Source organism: Chrysemys picta, chromosome 12 (assembly GCF_011386835.1).
Source record: "Chrysemys picta bellii isolate R12L10 chromosome 12, ASM1138683v2, whole genome shotgun sequence".
NCBI lineage: Eukaryota > Metazoa > Chordata > Testudines > Emydidae > Chrysemys > Chrysemys picta.
In genome coordinates, this window is record NC_088802.1 from 57,697,561 (window position 1) to 57,714,960 (window position 17,400).

At 44.1% G+C, this 17,400-nt stretch overlaps 1 protein-coding gene across 12 annotated transcripts in view; it reads right to left on the minus strand.

The window, feature by feature from the left end:
* The window catches only part of CCDC57 (coiled-coil domain containing 57), a 109,227-nt gene extending 97,064 nt beyond the window's left edge, over positions 1 to 12,163 (minus strand). For 6 of the 12 annotated variants that reach the window (XM_042840885.2, XM_042840883.2, XM_042840884.2 and 3 more), the window contains exons 1-2: positions 10,161 to 12,156; positions 942 to 1,350 (exon numbers count right to left, since the gene is read on the minus strand). In XM_042840885.2, coding sequence (XP_042696819.1) covers positions 942 to 1,350; positions 10,161 to 10,215 — 464 coding nt within the window. In that variant the 5' untranslated portion in view covers positions 10,216 to 12,156. Of the gene's footprint in view, positions 1 to 941; positions 1,351 to 10,160 lie in introns of all 12 variants that reach the window. The other 6 variants (XR_010591944.1, XM_042840892.2, XM_042840891.2 and 3 more) reach the window with 4 other exon arrangements.
* Between the last annotated feature and the right edge of the window lie 5,237 nt (positions 12,164 to 17,400).

Below are 17,400 nucleotides of genomic sequence, written 5' to 3' on the forward strand. Positions count from 1 at the left end.
GATTATTCCCCTCTATTTGGCACTGGTGAGGCCACATCTGGAATACTGCGTCCAGTTTTGGGCCCCCCACTACAGAAAGGATGTAGACACATTGGAGAGAGTCCAGCGGAGGGCAACAAAAATGATTAGGGGTCTGGGACACATGATTTATGAGGAGAGGCTGAGGGAACTGAGCTTATTTAGTCTGCAGAAAAGAAGAGTGAAGGGGGATTTGATAGCAGCCTTCAACTACCTGAAGGTATGTTCCAAAGAGGATGGAGCTAGGCTGTTCTCAGTGATGTCAGAACAAGGAGCAATGGTCTCAAGTTGCAGTGGGGGAGGTCTAGGTTGGATATTAGGAAAAGCTATTTCACTAGGAGGGTGGTGAAGCACTGGAATGGGTTACCTAGGGAGGCGGTGGAATCACCATCCTTAGAGGTTTTTAAGGCCCGGCTTGACAAAGCCCTGGCTGGGATGATTTAATTGGGGTTGGTCCTGCTTTGAGCAGGGGGTTAAACTAGATGACCTCCTGAGGTCTCTTCCAATACTAATCTTCTATGATTTTATGAAAAGCCTTCCCTCTATCAACTCTGAAATCCACCTCTATGCCAATCCCCCTCCCCCATCTGGCAGCTTTTGCGTTAGAGATATGGTGCACCATTTGAGAGCAACCCTGGGGCTCCTCTAACAATGCCAGAGGTTTGGAAGTTCTCCACTAGAGAGTGAAAACAGATGCTTTAAAGGTGACTTAAAGCTATCTTTGCAGACCCGAACTCTGTTCTTGTGCTAAGCATAGCTCAGCCAGAATGGAGCTTTTAATCTGCTTGTCAAATTTGTACGTACCTTCCTTTTTAATGTGTTAAAGAAACTATTGCTTTATCAGATCCATAGATGCTCATTTGGAAGGCTCAATGTCTACTTTTCCAAGATAGTACTGTACTATAAAGAAAAATATCTCTTACCTGTGCAGCCGCTCCATCTCTAACTGATGTTCTTTAAGTTTTTGTTGATATTGGTACTGCAGAGCCTCTTGTTTCTGGGTTTCCTTGAGAAGTGTTTGTTGCAGCTTATCCAGCTGTATCCTAAGATCGCTAACTTCTGCCTGTTTAGCATTTTCAGCCATTTTCAAATGAGTAAACATGGCATCATAGCGCTCCAGTTCTCTGTCTCTCTCTTCCAGAATTTTCAGATTATAGGTGAAATCTTCTTTTAACCTATTGAATTTTTTATGCATTTCTTGGAGCTGCTTTCTGGTATCCTGCAATGTTGTCTTCTGAAAACAGAGATGGCGAGCTTGTAGCTCTTTCCATTCTTGTTCTTTCCTCACAAGAAGTTCATTTAGTTCTTTCTCCATTTGTAACATTGTTGAGCCTAAGATAGAAGAAAGTTACTGATTGGAGCCTGATGACTGAAAAATGTCTCCTCTCCAACCATTCACTTCTCCACACTCCATCTGTTGTACTGCATAATTAGTTAGATGTTTTATGGACTTAAAGTGGACTTTAACTTTTTCTGAAATGGGTCATGGCTAAGAGCAGGAAGCTATTTATCTTACATGACACCCCCCCCCCCCATAACCTTTTCAATGTATTTATCCTCATAACACCTCAGTGAGATATGTAAGTACGATTATCCCCAATTAAGCAGATGGAAAATTGAGGCACAGGAGACTCAGAGACTTGCCCAATGGCACACAGGAAGTCTGTAATGAAGCAGGAAATTTAACTGAGGAGTGCTGAATCCCAGGATAGCACTCAAACCACTTGACCATTCTTCATGTCTGTGTTCCACTTCATCCCTTCACCAATCTATTCTTTTCCTCCATTTTCTGTATGGTAACTGGGATTTCAAAAGCCCATTGGGATGAGAATAGTCCACAAGATACCAAAATCACTGGTTATAAACTTAGGGGGAAGTTTTAAATTTAAATTTTAGTTTTAAATTTAAACTCAGATTATGAGTGTCCAGCATTTTCCCACAAATTCTGTTAAAATTCCTGTGAAGGACAATTATGCAGGTGAGGGCCATGTCGCACAGGTGTTATACCCCTATTCAGAGGTTCTTTTAGCAATGCCACACATCCGATCTTATCCATTTTTGCTTTTAAATTTCTTGGCCATGTCTACAATATGAAAAAAAGGTGTATTTTTAACATGAGTTAACTAATGTGTTAAATTCCTACGGTGTGTCTGTAACAACCTGGCCCAGTCTCCTTCTGAATGGACACAACTGTTTTGAGTAGACCCAACTGCTCAATCCCACGTTCTCCTAAACCACCGGGTCTAGACAGAACCTACTCACAATTCCTAGCTCTGGGTCTGTAAGGCATACTTCCAGGCCCAGACCCATTGTCTGACCCCTTCTTTGGGATATGGGACTCCACTGTTTGGTGGCCTCCAGGCTCCGGAACCAGTGCCTCTGCCCTCCTAAGCCCCCCACATGATACCTCAGAGTTCCATGGTGGTTCTGAACACTTTAGGCTTCTAGTTTAACTGCTTCAGGCCCAACGTGGTATGAAGGCAAAGAACACAAACTTAGCAAAGGAATTTCTTATCCAGTCACTCTACTCTTAAAAAGCACTAGAGAGTTACAGTGACTCTCTAGTTTGATTTCTCTCCTCCTGCAAATCTGAGATCTAGTCAGTATTTCAGTCTATGCAGAGTCCCTCTCTTCTGCCTTCCTTTTCTCTCTCCAGCCTGGTCTTCTGTCATGTGTTAGTGAATGATCTCCACTTCTCTAAGAGTACCCCCTCTTATATACAATCTCACTCATTCTAGCCATGTGCCCAGACTGAGGCTTGGTCTACACCTAAAACTTAGGTCAATCTAGCTGTGTGGCTCAGTGGTGTCAAAAATTCAGATGCAAGCGACATAGTTAACCCAACCTATGCCACAGTATAGACACCATTAGGTTGATGAAAGAATTCTTCCATCAACTTAGCTACCATCTCTAGAGGGGGTAAGATTTTCCACAGCAATGGAAAAACCCTTTCCAACACTGTAGAAAGCATCTACACTACAGTGTTACAGCAGCCTGGCTTCAGCACTGCCATGTGGTGCTTGTTGTGTAGACACAGCTTGAGAAACTCTAGCCCCTTTCCCCCATGCAGGCTTTTGTATAGACAGTTCACTGTGCCATTGGGTTAGGCAGAGCCAGCAGTTGAGAGACAATCCAAGTTGATGGACCTAGATTGTTCTATGATGGATCCTAAATTATAGACAGCACCCCTGCAGCTCCCATTGGAGCACCGGAGGGGGCCATGCCGCGGCTTCTGGGAGCCACGTGATGCGCCCCCCAACCCTGCACCCCGGCTGGAGCGCCGGAGCGGGGCCATGCCGCAGCTTCCGGGAGCTGCGTGGTGTGGCCTCCGACCCTGCGCCCCGACTGGAGCTCCGGAGCAGAGCAAGCTCCAGACCCCACTCCCCAGCAGGAGCTCATGGGCCACCTTAAAACAGCTTGTAAGCCGGACCCGGCCCGCGGGCCATAGTTTGCCCACCCCTGTTCTAGGTGTTTGCAAACTGATTGCTTAATTATTTGCTTCATTATCTTTCCAGGTACTGAAGTTAAAATGACTGGTCTGTAATTCCCCAGGTTGTCCTTACTTCCCTTTTTATAGATGGCCAAATATAATGCCATTTTTCAGTCCTCTGGAATCTCTCCCGTCTGCCATGACTTTTCAATCTAATCACTAATGCAGGGGTGGGCAAACTACGGCCTGCGGGCCGGATCCGGCCCCTCAGGGCTTTGGATTCCAGCCTGCGGCGCCACTGGCACCACATCCCTGCAGCCCCCGGGTGGGGGGCAGAGGGCTCCATGCGTTGCCCTTGCCTCCAAGCACCGCCCCCCACAGCTCCCATTGGCCGGGAACGGGGAACCGCGGCCAATGGGAGCTTCGGGGGAGGTACCTGGAGGCATGGCAAGGGCAGTGCACGCAGAGCCCTCCGCCCCTCCTCCCCCAGGGGCCGCAGCGCTTCCTTGAGCGGCACGGGGCCGGGGCCAGGGCCAGGGCCAGGGCCAGGGCAGGCAGGGAGCCTGCTGGTCCCAGTGCGCGCTGTTGCCACCCCGGAGCCGCTTGAGGTAAGCAGGGCTGGAGCCCGAACCCCTCCTGTACCCCGCTCCACAACTCCCTGCCCTAAGCTCCCTACCTGCCCCCCAACCCCCTGCCCTGAGCTCCCTGCTGCACCCTGCACCCCTCCTGCACTGCAACCCCCTGCATACTATTTCCCCATCCAGTTGTGGCCCTCGGCCCAAAAAGTTTGCCCACCCCTGCACTAATGGCTCAGATACTTCCTCAGTCAGCTCCTTGAGTATTCTAGGATGTATTTCATCAGGCCCTGGTGACTTGAAGACATCTAACTTGTCTAAGCAATTTTTAACTTGTTCTTTCCCTATTTTAGCCTCATTTTCACTGGCATTCACTATGTTAGACATCCAATCACTACTAACCTTTTTGTTTCAGTTTTCACTAAAAAAAGTCATAATGGTCATAATTATGCAGCATAATAGACTGACCTTGTCAAGATCAGGCTGTTGTTTTTGACACAGAATACAAAATGGCAGTTAGCACATAAAGACAGGATGCACAATGGAGGTCACAGAACAAAATTAAGTTCATAATTTGATAGACATACACTATTACAGTCTTTGCACTATCCTTTTTTCCCTTCAAGCTAACTGATTGCCATCTAAATGTGTAAAGGCTAGTATGGGCACTCACTATACTTTGTTCCAGGGTACAAACATTTGTTCTTTATCCTAGGACAGTGGTTTTCAAACTAGGGTACACAAACTCTTGTCAGGGGGCATGTGAGAAAAATCCTGTACTGGCGGACCACACATTTTATTTAATACAGAACTTTTCAAACTGTGGAGCACGTACCCCTAATGGGGGCGCAGAGGACTGTTTGCGGGGTAGGGGGGGGAAGAGAGGCAGCTAGGCCAGCCCCACACAGCGGGGCTTAGGAAGGGAGCACCACTCCACCCCCGACTCACCTCAGCGGGCCACCCACGCTGTCTGGGTTGGGGGGAGGGACGCAATGAGCTAAGCCCCCCCCCTTGGAGTTACATTTTTAGTTGTGCTCCCCCAAATACAGACAGGCTGGGTGGCCCACTGAGTTGAGTCAGGCGATGGAGGTGGCGTTCCCTCCCTGAGCCACCTGGCATTGCTGCTCGCCCCCCCCTGTACATTCCTCTGTGCCCCCCTAGAGGGGGGGTGCGCCCCATAGTTTGAAAACTTCTACAAGCTGCTGCTAAATAGAAGGCAGAAAACTTGGGGGGCACATGACCCCATGTGCCTCCCCACGCATTGCCTCTGCCTATTTCAGATGGGAGTATAGGGTACACTAACATTATTTGGAAAGGGGTACGCAGCCTAAAAAGTTTGAAAACCACTGCCCTAGGATGATCTTTAAGGTAAAAAATAAATAATTATTTCCTTATCAAATGCATAGGGAATGTTCACATTAGCCTTTGCAAACATGTAACGTACCTTGATTTAATTGGCAATTTATTAACTTGGGGGGAGAGTAAAAAGTACAGTGGAAAAAGACAAGGCAGTTGTAGTTGACCATCTAACACATGTTAGAACTATAATTTATGTCCACATTAGAACTGAAACATATGTTAAAAATATACCTTTTTTTCTAGTGAAGATAAGGCCCTTGCATTGATGTATAGAGGCAACAGTGTTTTCTATATGTAACGGTGTCCATTTTAAGATTTTTTTTTAATTAACCTGTTACTTAATGGGACTGAGACAAGGTGGGTGAAATAATTTCTTTTATTGGACCAACTTCTGTTGGTGGAAGACACAGAGACAAGCTTTTGAGTAACACAGAGCTCTTCTTCTTCTTCATTGGACTGTTCTTCCTTATCCATCCCCCATAAAGCTTCAATTATAGTTTATATTCCTAATACTTTTGGTCTTTGTGGCAGCTTTCACTGTCTGACCTAGGGACTCATCAGCACCTGCTCAGTAATGACAATTTTCAGGAAGATGCTAGCTGTTTATGTAGAAGGCTGAACAAAACTCTCTAATGTTTTCTGTTCTCTCATTACCTCTGGGAAATCTAATCTGCAAACACAAATTCAACTACCATTTCTATGCTGACAACTCACAGATATACCTCTCAACCCAGACCAGTCTCCTGGAAGAGTTGGTGTTGGTCCTGCTTTGAGCAGAGGATTGGACTAGATGACCTCCTGAGGTCCCTTTCAACCCTGATATTCTATGAAAGCACTTCTGACCATAAGACTCTTGGGCAGGGACCATTTTTGTTTCTGTTTTTGTACAGCACCAAGCACAAAGGGATCCTGGTCTATAACCAGGGCCGCTATACACTATGGTAATACAAATAATAAAAGTAACATAAAATCCTTTACTTTTGCTCTCACCACTACCACCAGAAAGGAAATGATACATTTTCCATTAGAGACTCCAATTTTTAGGGCTATAAAATCCACTCCAGGCCTGAACAGTTGTGACTCACCCATGTATTTTGCTCCTCTTAAAGAAAATAACTTTACTCACCACACTCCAAAATGGTCTCTTATTTCATTGCCTCCCTGACCTCTCCATTCTGCTGATGGTGCTAGTCTCTATGCCCTATTTGTCCACTTCCCCCCACCCCAATCATCTGGGTACCTTTTTCCACATCATTCCCTTCCAATTCTACTCTGCCAAGCCACTATCCTCTCTTCCCTTGAAATTCCATTCTCAATACTCAGAAGATGAGTCAAATAATTACAATATTTTAAAATTATCTTTAAATCTACCTCTCAAGATGTGCACAAGCCTAAATTGAGTAATCTTGTAGTCTTATTGCTGTAATCCTTGTCCATTCTCACCCTCTTCCTACTGTTTGTTATCCTCAATCATTTACATCATATCTAGTATATTATAAATTCTTCAGGACAGGGACCATGACTTTCAATTTATTCTGTACAGTGCCATTCACACTTCTGGGTGCTGTAAAAATAATATATGATAGTCTCTGCTCAGCCCCTTTTCCTAAATCTCTGGAGTCAGTACAGATGCTCTCACAGCACAGTATTATTCTGTATCAGTTATTACAGATAATCCTGCCTGTATAAGCATGGGGATACAGAGAACAATAAATCAGACTGGCAGGTCTTTCCAATGGTGGCTCTTTAATCTCTTAAAATGCAAAATAGATTTTCAGATCAGCAAACCTGATACAATATCCCTGCTCCAAAAGGATGCCACATTTTAAACATGATTTCTTTCCCCATAGACCTAACAAATCTCATTCTTCAGGGTTTAAAATTTAGTCTGTGAGGGTCAGGATGGAAAATGATAAGCAGCATAGTATTCTGAGGAAGCTTTGTTTTTCTCTGACAAATCACATAGTAACCATTGTTAGAGGAATCAGTGGTCTGGATGGATTTTAAAATTTGCTGTGGCTCAGTTTTGCCATTGTCATTACTGTTTCCATTAATGGAAGAAAAATTAAATGGAATACTCTCTTCAACTTAAATTTGATAGTTGTGTATTTATGGAGAAGGTGTTCATAATATTATAATCCAATCTCTCTTTTTTACTTTAGTAAGCAGAGATGGATATTTCCTACCAAAAGCAATATTACTGGGCATTTATGAGCAATGTTTCTTTTGTGCTTCTTGTACTTATCAGACAACATTAAAGAAAGGTCTGTTCTTTTTATATCTCCCTCTTACTCCTTTTAGCTGCTGCTGCTCCAAATGCATTTGGCTGTTAACACAGCCACAAATGTTAAGTAAAATATTTCTAATGCAAAGGAACAAATGCCAAGTTTATACACAGAATGTAACAACATTATCATTAGTTCAAAATCCATTAGTGGGCTGAATCATCTCAAAATATTTCAAACTGCACTGAACAGTTATCTGCTCTGTTAAACAAAAGAGGCTTTTGTGCCAGCCCATAAACAGAGTGGTATCAAAACAGTTTCATAAGTGCTTTTAAAATAAAACCTGACACATACTTCATTGGCTAAACTTGGCCATACAATCTTTAGACAAGACCTTTGTAACAGTCAGAAGGGAGCAAAATTTAGATCTTCCATCTTACTGCCACTCTGTCACCTCCCCTTAAGTATCTATCAAACTGAAGTCACATTTTTTCAAAAGGAGGTTAAACAACATGAAACTTAGAGTAAATCAATCTTTACTTTTACAGGATCTTCCATTTTACATTTAGAAAAAGTGTTAATGTTTTGTGTGCATGTGATTTAACTGAAAATAGTAATTAACAGAGAAAAAAATGTCATTTCTTTTTGGGTTTGTTCTAGTCCCTCAGTATTTCCTTGGTTTAGACGGGGGTGAGGAAAGCTTTAAAAATACAGAACTTAATAATGGGAAGAAAGCATTTGCTTCTGAGAGCAGCAGTATTCACAATAGGGAATTACTAAAACTATGACAGGTATGTATACAGTATTGTGAAAACTACTGCATTATTTTATACAGCAGTTGGAACAAAATCCTGGATGTCTCACAATCAAGCTTCAGTCAGAGTACAGTAAAGACACAGCCCAAGTGGCACCAAAAATTACTTCCTAATGGTCATGGATACAGGCAAGATTTTCATGTTCATATTGCAGGATGTATCTGCAACTTTTGATACAAGAAACAATGAAGTACTGCTAAACTGTCTGCGTAACACAGCTGGGGTAAATCATAACATTACAATGATTCCAATGACTTCTCTCCAGTTGAACCCAAAGAATGATGATTGGTAAGAGGGCCTTTGGGGAAGAGGAGTAATCATGAAGAATCTCACTAGGATCCATACTGAATATCTACATGAGACCACTTAGATTGTGAGATGCTCTGGGCTCAGCTGCCAACAATATGCTGATGACATTCAAATGTCTATCTCATTTGTCACTGATCCAATGACTCCCATTACTAAAAATATTACAATGCCTATAAAAGATCAGATGGCAGATGGCTCAGACCAACCCAGACAAGACCAAGTGATACTGGCTGAAAGGGGGGGGAAGCACTTTGAAGAACTAGTTAGAACTCTGCACACCTCTACCTTTCTGTCAAAGACATACAGCCTCCTTTTGTCAGAATGGTTCAAAGTCTTGGGGTCTGTTTGAATCATCACTAAAGCTTAGCTCACTAGGTAGCACTTGTGGCTAAAAACATCTTTTTTCCAATCTCCAATGCACTAGGAAACTTTACCCCTACCTCCGGGATGAGAAGCTGGCCCCAGTGATCAATGCATTTGTCACCTCCCAGACAAGATTACTGTACTTCACAGTACACCCAAGACTGTACACATCAAGACTGTACTTCAGTCCTCCCCATTCATTTCCACTACCAGTTTAAGGGCTTTGTCCCAATCTCAAAACAGTGAGTTAAATCACAGCTACATGCATTTAAAGAATGCATTTCAATCTATGAACTGCTAAAACAAATGTCTTTCTTTGGGTCACCATATACCACAAAGCCCAAAACAAAGTACATGAGAGCCAAGGATGAAGTATTCTCAGTTCAAAAGATTCAGCTATGGAACACCGGAAGAGATAGCTTTAATCCAAAATCTGATCCTTTTTATGAAATACTACAAAAACTAGTAGATTACTTCAGGGAACTCAGCTGAAGAAGACTATCCAAACAATCTTCTCTGAGATTCTTCCTGTCCCACAAGTAAAGGAAGACAGAAGGCAGAAGATTCTGGAACGGAATGGCAAGCTAGGTAAGTACTAAGGTAAAGGTTTTGTGGAACACTGATCCAACTTCTATGGAGGGAAGAAATAAGCACTTAACACTAAATTGAGATGTTGAGAACAAAATTATCAAGAAACCAAAGAACATTAAAAGAATACATTCTTTAATAATCTATATACTAATGTTAGGAATTGGAATTGCTGATCTGTGAGCATAAATAATTGATATTGATATTGAGCATAAATAGTTGATATTACTGAAACCTGATGGGATAATTCACACAATTGGAATGTTAAAATCAGTGGTTATAAGATATTTAGGAAGGATTGAGTGGACATAAGGAGAGGGAGAATGGCACTCTACATCAAAAATGGCACAGAAGAAAATTATCTTAAATCCTTATGGATCAATGTCCTAAGAGATAAAGCACAAGCTGGAGTACTAACTGTTCTGCTACAGACTACCAAACCATACTAGGGAACACAGTGACCATCCTCTTTATGTACCTATCTGTAACGTAGAAAAAAATATGTTCATGGAGGTCTTCAATTCGAGTGACATATGATGCAGGTTTCATGCTGCCAGTACTAAAACATCCTTGGAATTTCTAAAGAGTATAGATGACCATTTCCTAACTCAAAAACTATTGCAGATAACATGGTTGTATTCTCTGTTCCACCTTGTCCTAACAGAGAAAGAGAAACTGATCACACAACTAAAAGTTAATGCTAGTAGGTACAAGGCGGACTCTCCATAACTGACAATGTTTAATCAAAATTGGATTTTTTTCCCCCTAAAATGCATGCTTTAGAAATTATTTTGGGTAAGTTCTATGGGCTGTGCTATACTACAGAGGAAATCAAACTAAATTATTACAATCGTCACAGGGTATCTTAATGGGACAGCAGGATGCACACCAATGACAGGGCACCCTGGTGGTATGACAGGGAGCGGCAGATGGGGGACGCGTGGGTGACCGAGTGCCCCGGTTCGGGGGGACCGAGCAGCCCGGTGGGATATGGGGGGCGGGAGGGCCGACGAGGCGCGGGTGACTGGGCGCCCCGACTCGCTGGAGGGGACGCGCGGGTGACTGGGCGCCCGGGCTCGATGGGGGCGAGGGGAGGGAACTCACGAGTTGCTCTCTAAGCGGCGGCGGGTCTCTGCTGAGCAGGCCCCGTCTCCATGGGAACCGTAGCTGCTGCTGGTGTTCCAAGAACACGCCTCCCCAGGGAACGTGGGCCCCAACCCCATCGGGACCGCCCGTGGGATCCGCTTCAAACCCCTTCCCTCGCGCCCTCATGGAGGCCCCCCGTTGGCCTCTGACCGGGTCTGGCATCATGCCAATGTCTTGAGACGCGCCTTGGGTGTTGTGCCAGCTGCTGTGATGTAAACAATGGCAGGAACCGCACCACTGTACTATCCACCCCCCAGTCCACATACCCCATATGCCTCTGCAGCCTTACTCTCCTACCCACTTTGAGTAACTATCATCAACCAAAGCTCCCACTAAAGCATAAGCCAACTCCTCCCCATTATCCCATGTCTCCATTTACCTGAGCTGTCCCCATTGAGGGAGCTGCACTCTATCACTACCCCACCCACTGTTTCATGTTCTCTCTCTCTGTGTGTGTGTATATACATATATATGTGTGTGTGTGTTAGTCTCTAAGGTGCCACAAGTACTCCTGTTCTTTTTACCACCCCACCAATGTACCATCCACCCTATTCAACCCTCTACCCCATAAACCCCTCCACCAAATCCCTATCCACCCTCACCCCATCAACCCACGTCCGGTCACGCTCAGCCCATTCCAATACTTTTATCAAACAACCCTCACCAATGCCCCATTCACCTATCAACCTCTCACCAGTGTATTATCTACCAATGTCCCCACTGACGACTCATCCATCTATATCCCCCCCCCCATTAACACCCATCATCTCACATTCACCATCAACCCATTCTCTAATCAAGTCCTCAAATCCCCCATCAACCCCCTAGCTACCCATTTCCCCCACCAACCTGTGCTCCCAAAAATTCCCCACCAAGGCCCTATCCACTCATATCCCTCATCAACCCCCAGAATCTATCAATCCTTTACCAATGTCCCATTCATCTGTCCCTTATTCACCTACATCATCTAAGCCCCTATGAACATGCTCTGCCATAGGAGATTCATACAATTTCCTTCATTTTCTTCAATCATGTGGTCATCATACCTCCCATTCGCTAGTCCTGGCTGTCCCGCCCATTATTATCCAATTTAAGCCCTTTACCTCCTACCAGCTCTCTCTCCACACACAATTAGCTAGTATCAGTCCCTTTCCCCAAAATTGCCTCTAACTCTACCTTCATTAGTGTTGCGAATTATACCTATAGGTCACGCGCAGTTCGAGTCTAGGCTGAGGCACATAAACAAATCCACGACTGCAGAGTATCCAAAGATAACAGGTTTATTATGCCTGAGTGCGGTGCCCCCCTGCTAATCAGGGAGGGACCCAAAATGGAGGTTACACAAAGATTATATACCTTTAAGCAAGGCATGCTGCCCTCGTGCATCGTAAGCCTTAGCCAATAAACAAGCCTTTTTCTTATCTACCACCTATCCCCGCTAGGCCCTTGCCCATGCTGCCTAGGGTTGCAACTACTTAGGCATGCGGTTAGCTTTTTTCCCTGTTGCCCTTATCTCTTTGTGTCCAGATGTCCCCCTTCCTCCCCCCTTGTCTCCTGGTACGCGATGTGCTTGCTTCTAGCTAAGGGCGGGCCCAAACCAAAATGGAATTACATAAGCAAATTTTCCTTAACATTAGGAAGTACTAAACATCACCATCACACCCCTTCCCATCTTCCCCAACAAACAGGTGTCAGCCCTGTTCTTTTAGCTCCTCCCCGATTATGCAGTATTATCCCCTTTACCTACATTTTCCACAAATTCTCCCTCCCCCTTGGCAGGTATCAGCCCCTTCACTCTATCACTGGTTTAAGGCAATGCACCAACTGCATGTTGTCTTTTTTTGTGACCTAACCAGGGTTCAAATTTGTGGGTGAGGGCCAATAGGCCAGGATTCTTCTCCTTCACCATTGAGAGGGCACAGACCACTCACAGCAGCACCCTTCATCCCATCCATAACCCTAATCCTAGCCTGGTCCAGAGGGGAAGCCCAGTGGGGCAGAGTTTTGGTTGGCATGTGAATCTGCTCCACATTCACCTCACAGTGGCAGCTCCTGTCCTGCAGGGCTGGGCCCGGCTCCCCATTCTGGGAATTGCGACCTGGCACAAGTGGTCACACTGCCACTCAGGTTTAGCACAGTCACCCCTCTATCATGACAGTCATGACCCACTGTTTGAGAAACCACACTATATTACATGAGCACACATGTCCCTCCCCTAATATTATTCCTTTTATACCCCCATCCCAACATCTAGTATCAGCCTCTTCCTCAATTCTATCGCTTTCTCCCCCTCACACACATACATTAGCTCAGTAGTTCTCAACCTGGGGTGCATGTACCCCTGGGGGTACACAGAGGTCTTACAGGGGTACTCAACTCATCTAGAGCAGTGTTACTCAACCTGGAGGTTGCAACCCCCAGGGGGGTCATGGGACAGGTTTGGGGGGGGGGGGGTCACAGGTGCAGGGCCAGCATTAGGGGTAGCAAGCAGTGCAATTGCCCAGGGCCTCGTGCAGCTAAGTTACATGCTTCATCTCCAGGGGGTGAGGGTTCTGGCTTCAGACAAGGCTCACAAGTGAAAAACAAGCTCAAGTATCATACTGAAATGCAAGTACAATATTTATATTCCAAGAACGTTGTTTTATAATTATTTGGTAAAAATGAGAAAGTAAACACTTTTTCAGTAATAGCATGCTATCACACTTGTATTTTTATGTCTGATTTTGTAAGCAAGTAGTTTTTAAGTGAGGTGAAACTTGGGGTATGCAAGACAAATCAGAATCCTGAAAGGGGTACAGTAGTCTGGAAAGGTTGAGAACCATTGCACTAGCTGATATTTAGCTTAAAGTGAAAGTTAAGGGGTGATTTGATTACAGTCTGCCAGTATCTATATGGGAACATATATGTAATAATGGGTTCTTCAGTCTAACAGAGAAAAGCCTAACATGATCCAATGGCTGAAAGTTGAAGCTAGACAAATTCAGACTGGAACTAAGATGTAAATTTTTAAATGGTGAGAGGAATCAACCCCTGGAGCAATTTACCAAGGGGCATGGTGGAGTCTGCATTACTGACAATGTATAGGTCAGTACTGGGTGTTATTCTAAAAAAATGCTCTGGGAATTATGTTAGATATGTTTATGGGCTATGTAATACAGGAGGTCAGATTAAATTATCATGATGGTCCCTTCTGGCCTTGGAATTTGTGAATCCATTATATAAGTCCCTTCCCTCAGTGCCTCTTCCCACATATTCCATCCCCACCCCTAGGTTATCTAGTATCAACTGATTTCTTCCCACCCCATCCTGCACACAAGCTGTATTTCTGAAGGATAGTGCCATGACTCCTTTTAGCTGCAGCTCTTAGGAGTAGTTATGTAATGAGCAGACTCCCAACACCTATTACACATTGCTTGGGAAGGTTCTGAAGAGTTCGTATCAAACTCATGTCTAGCAAATAGAGGTGATTGCATCATGCAGTAATAGGGATTTTTGTTAAGGAGACATTGCTAGGAACCCATAATTTAAAGTTATTTTTAATATATCCAGAAACCAAAATAAGATTTGAACTCCTTCTTCTCCTCCTTCCCGTACTCAATTAACTATCTATGTGAGATGGAGGAAGAAGCAGGATGTAAAGTATCATCCGCTTTAGTGACTCTCAATGACTCATCTGTCTGGCAAGCATGTAGTTAACTTACTGACATGTTTGTTCACTGATGATTTATCTCAAGTTTCCAGGTTCTGCCAGACTAAAGAGACCTCATGCCTCCTTTTTCCAACCAGAGCCTTATAGAAATTAGCATTATGGTAGAGGTGTATAGGATCAACAACAACAAAGAAGTTGTTGCATTGTCACTGATTCAGGCATATTTCTTATTTGGATAATAAAATAAATGCTTTTAAGAATAACAATATAATGTCCTCCCCAATACTAAGGGACTTATAGCCACCAAGAAGGTTTTTCCATTAATAATTGTTATAAAAACTAGACTCAATGATGAGTTATTTGCCCTTTGAGATGCCTGATGTTTAATTTGACTATATTTATATATATATAAATTGACACCTTTTCTGAACAGAAGAATAGGATTTGTCTCAAACTTAAAAAAAAAATATCTCTGGTCTAAGAACAAGCTGGGAATCTTTTGGCCCCAAAAGAAAAATTTTCAGAACGTTCTGAGCATGTGAAAGTTGGGTTATAATGAGAGTACCAACACAACCTTTACTATATAGTAGTCCTACCTAACCATCCATCATTGTAACAAAATGCACATAGTACAGCTGGACACTAAGCACAGGTCCACACAACAATTTAGTGCATGGCAAGCTGAAGTGTAAGTCTACAGTGCTCGAGTTCGCCACACACTAGCTGTGGACTCTGTTACTGAGCTCTACAAATTCTATAGTGGGCTTTGGCCTACTGCTGTTTCAAAAAGCAAAAGGTCAAAACACACTAAAGAACTTTAAGTGCACAGTAACAGGGTCCACATGGCAACTTAGTACACAGCAGGCTAGTGACTGTAGATTTACACCCCAGCTTCCCATGTGCTAATTCTCTCTATGGACAAGCTCTAAGGCCCAGATCCTCAAAGGCAGCACCCAAATCTATATTTCACAATAACTACAGGTGTATGAAGTCATGCCTTATGACTTAGCTGGATGGTGGAGTTGAAGCCTGAAAAAAGGGTGTAGTGCCCTTTCCTGTGAATCCCTAGCTGTCCTCTTCCGGTGCAAGGTAGGCTTACCAGATACAGCTGGGAATCAGTTCTTTCTGGGAAGGCAGAGCCTCAAGGCTAAGTCTTTCCTTTGTGGCACTAGGTGCTCCTGGTCAATATCAAGCCTTGGCTATCCACTAGATTGCGTTACAGAAGAGGGCTACCAGGCTCAGTTGGCAGGCAGCCTCTCAGGTTGAGAAAGACAAAATGGAGTCCGGGATCCTCTGTCACGGAGAGCAACTCACAAGCTGCACCGTCTTCTTCTGCTGTAACCTGACCCACGGTAACTAGCTCCACCCAAGAGAGGTGATGGCTAGGGAGCTAGAAACCCAACCATGGGTCCCGTTGCTGGACCATAGGCCTGGTATACACTACAAAGTTAGGTCGACATATGCCGCGTTAGGTCAAGTTAATAAAGTATGTGTCTACACTACTGAGTCCCTTCCACCAACCTAAAGGTCTTGTAAAGTCAACCTCTGTCCTCCATCTCTGCGAGAGGTGTAGCGCTTCAATAAACATTCACACGTCGACATGGGGATAGTGTAGACACTGTGCTGTGTAATTCAAATGAATTAGCCTCTAGAAGGTGTCCCACAGTGCTCCACAGTGACCGCTCTGGAGAGCACTTTCAATTCCACTGCACTTCAGCCAGGTACACAGGAAACAGCCACCCCCCTGTTAAAGACCTGGGAACTTTTGAATTTTCATTTCCTGTTTGATCAGCATGGAGAGCTCATCAGCACAGCTGACCATGGATACTCAAGGCCACAAATGCACTCCAACATGGAGAGCACACAGGAGGTAGTGGATCTTATTGCTGTGTAGGTAGAAGAGTCTATGCAGGCAGAGCTCCGAACCAGCAGAAGAAACGTTAACATGTATGCCAAAATCGCGCAGGGCATGGGGGAGAAGGGCTACACCAGGGACACACAGCAGTGCCGCGTGAAAATAAAGGAGCATTGGCAAGTATATCAGAAGACAAGGCAGGCGAACAGTTTCTCTGGTTCTGAGCTACAGACATGCCACTTCTATTAGGAGCTGCATGCAGTTCTAGGTGGCCACCCCACCACTACCCCAAAACGCTCCATGGACACCTTCTTCCCTGGGGCGACCTCGGGCAACAACAAGGACGACATTGTTGACGAGGAAGAGGAGGACGAGAATGCGTGGCAGGCAAATGGAGGATCCATTCTCCCCGACAGCCAAGACCTTTTTTTAACTCTGGAGCCCATCGCCTCACAGGACCAAACAGCCAAAATGCTTCTGAAATAAATGTAGTCAAACTTTACTAATTCTGGGTCACTGAGAACGAAAATGATGCTTAAAATTGTTGATTGGCTCTAGTTTTCAAGATATGCTATTGGGTCAGTATATACGACCCTTGACTTGGGAATGGCGGAGGATAAGTGAGTTATAAAGGGAAGGGATCTCAATTTAAACCAGAAATGACTAAAATACATCTTTGACTGGATCTATGAATAAATCTATGACTGGGTTTGGACAGTACTTGCTTTTTAGGCAAAACAATGAATGATGCAATCTGAAGCTGGTATTGCATCATACATGATATGAATTGCATCATGTTAGTCCTAGAAGTCATGGATGATGCAATCATAACGAAGCTTACATCACTCTGCTGAACAAATTGCCAAATATAAGCTCTAGAAATCATAGTGTCATGCTCTCTTATTTGTCAATGTTTGATTTTGCAAAGGGACACATTTCTGTTTAGCCAAAGTGAGCAGAGATGCCTCGTACTTGTGTGAACAGTGCAGATAACTTCTGCTATGTTTGTGGTGAAATGACTTTTGCATCACAAAAGCACAGTATAACCACTATGGTTAAAAGCAACAG